This window comes from Tupaia chinensis, unplaced genomic scaffold (genome assembly GCF_000334495.1).
Source record: "Tupaia chinensis unplaced genomic scaffold, TupChi_1.0 Scaffold144682_1, whole genome shotgun sequence".
Lineage (NCBI taxonomy): Eukaryota > Metazoa > Chordata > Mammalia > Scandentia > Tupaiidae > Tupaia > Tupaia belangeri.
In genome coordinates this window covers 2,118,338-2,120,765 of record NW_006204543.1, presented here as the reverse complement: position 1 = coordinate 2,120,765, position 2,428 = coordinate 2,118,338, and the positions used below count along the sequence as shown (strand labels likewise).

The 2,428-nt window shown below is 65.6% G+C and overlaps 1 protein-coding gene across 1 annotated transcript in view; it reads left to right on the top strand.

Moving 5' to 3' along the window:
- The window catches only part of OCA2 (OCA2 melanosomal transmembrane protein), a 99,879-nt gene that overhangs the window by 59,944 nt on the left and 37,507 nt on the right, over positions 1-2,428 (top strand). Inside the window, exons 20-21 of the mRNA XM_006167291.2 lie at positions 1,063-1,122; positions 1,918-2,022. Of these exons, the coding sequence (XP_006167353.1) occupies positions 1,063-1,122; positions 1,918-2,022 (165 nt within the window). The remainder of the gene's footprint in view (positions 1-1,062; positions 1,123-1,917; positions 2,023-2,428) is intronic.

Genomic DNA, 2,428 nt, shown 5'->3' with positions numbered 1-2,428 from the left:
CTGCCACCGGCGGCCCTTGGTCTCACTGGCTGGCCAAGGTGGCAGGTGCACCAGTGTGTCCGGCGACCAGGAGCCGGCCTTCGCTCTCCCGGGGGACCCAGCGTCCCCCGGCCGTGCCTTCCCTCTGTACCTGAGCTGGCCCAGCAGCTTCTGAGGGGCCCTCCACCCTGGAGCTCTCGGGTCCTGAGCCCAAGCAGCCTCAGCCTGGAGCCCCGGTCCTTGCAGCGTGGGCGACTGTGACCGGGGAACTGGGGGTCCCGGCCGCCTCCACCTCCTGACCTTGGTGCGCTGTCCCGTCTGGCGCAGCTTCCGTCCAGCCCTCAGCTCCCCCGTCTGGGTGGCCTTTCTCTCCCCTCCGCTCCTGGCCAAGTGTGGGTATTGAATTCCTCCTCTGATGGGTGCGGGGGCTGCTCCCCTGCAGTGCTGGTAGGACCAGTTGTCTTCCTGGGGTCCGCACAGCCATTCGCGTGCTCAAGCAGGGAGAAGCCCCGTGCCGGGGGAGAGCGCAGCCCCAGAGCCCCACCACGGACCCACCTGGCTCTCGGAGCACCCCCTCCTGTGCGGGCACCAGGCGGCGGGGGCCTGAGCCTCGGCCACACTCCGCCGTCTGTCCCGAGCTCGCCTGCCCCCGGGCCCGGGAAGTAGCTGCTGGCCGATACACGGGCCTTTCCTCCCGTCCGCCCACGGTTCCAAAGGCTGTCCCCTCCTGGCACTCTCTTCTAAGGCCGACTGGGATGTGAACTTTGACAAGCAATTGGACATGCAGCTTCCCTGAAGCCTGCTCTGCAAGAGGGCTTTCCTTCCGCGGCCCTGCAGCCGCCGAGTGCCCTGGTCTGGGTCGGTGCCGTCCGGTGTGCCGCCCAGGAACGCAGGCGAGGAGGGCCCGCCTCGGTCCGCCTGAGCCCTGAGCCATAGACCGAGGCGGTGATGCGTGGGCCCGGCCGTCTGCTCTGCGTGCCCGGCGGGAGTCTGGGCTACCCGTGCTCAGCCTTTACTTTAAAGGCTCTTTTAATCCTGCGTGGTCTCCGTTTTGAAGTCGTTGTCCCTCGTGTCCTCTCCCAGGCCCTGGCGCACCTCCACCTGATAGAGTACGTCGGCGAGCAGACCGCCTCCCTCATAAAGGTACGCGGGCACGCGGGCGGGAGCTCTGGCTGCTGCGCTTCGGTGGCGCTAAAAAAACAAGCAAAGATCTGCTAGGAACGGGTCACATTAGCGGTGTAAGAAAGCACAGCAGGAAGCCAGTTTTATCTGGGGAAGGCCGGGCTGAAGGGAGCGTTGCTTTTCCCAGAAAGCCCCCCTGCAGGCAGCCTCGGTTTGCCCTCGGCCCTCTCAGGCCCGGAGGAGAGTGCAGTGGAGTCCCAGCCAGGGAGCCCGCAGATGCGCCACTTAGGCACGCCAGGGCTGTGGGTTGAGGACCGTGGGGCTGTTTCGTCCCAGCGAGGGCCGGGAGGGCGGGACAGTGGTGTCTCAGGGTTAGCGAGAGGGTCCGTTCCGCAGACGGCTGGCCGGGCCCAGGAAGGCCAGCAGCCCTGTCGCCTTCTCGGAGTCCCCTTCTACCCTGTCTTCCATCCGTTGTTTATTTAAAAGGTGGGCCCAAGGTCTCCCCCGGCTTGTCCTGTCTTACCTTTCTCTCCCACCTTTTGGCCAGAGACTCCCAGCAGGTGGTCGTGTCTGTGGGCCCTCCTCCCCCGGCTCCTGGCGAGCCCCCACGCCCAATGTCCCCATAGACCCACAGCGTGACCGTGTGTGCAACCGCCCCGCGTGCATGGGGTGGGGGTGCCCGCCCCCCTCTTGCGGGCATGGGGGGGGTCTGGGCTGTCCTGGACAGGGCTCGCCCCGTGTCGGCCCAGGCTGGCCACGTGTGAGGCAGGATGAGTCGCGGGGTCCCACGACACTGCTGCTGTCTGCTCCTTGCAGGCGGTCCCCGAGGACCAGCGCCTCACGGCCGCCATCGCCCTGGTGCTGTGGGTCTCGGCGCTGGCGTCCTCGCTGATTGACAACATCCCATTCACTGCCACGATGGTGAGTCACACGGTTTCCACGAGCCAGGGGCTTGGCTTCAGCTGAACACGGCCTGGGGCCGCCCTTCCTTCCCGGGGGATAGAGACTGAAACTTGTCCCTGTCGCACTCTCAGGTGCAGAGCGCAGAGGCGGGCCGAGCCCAGGCGGCTGGGGCCGGGGTGCACAGTGGGGTGGGCGGGCGTCCTACAAGGCGGCCGGTGGTTCTGGGGTCAGCCCCACTGAGAGCCAGTGCGCTGCCCGGAGAAGCTGTCCTCTCCCTCCACCTAGCTCTCGCCTCCCTTTCTCTCTCTTCCTCCCTCTAAGAAAATCACGAAACTCCGCAAGACAGAGGCTCTCACTGGTCCCTTTAGGTATTAGGAAGTTCTTTTTTTTTTTTTTTTAAAAAAGGGTTTTTTCTTTGGGCACT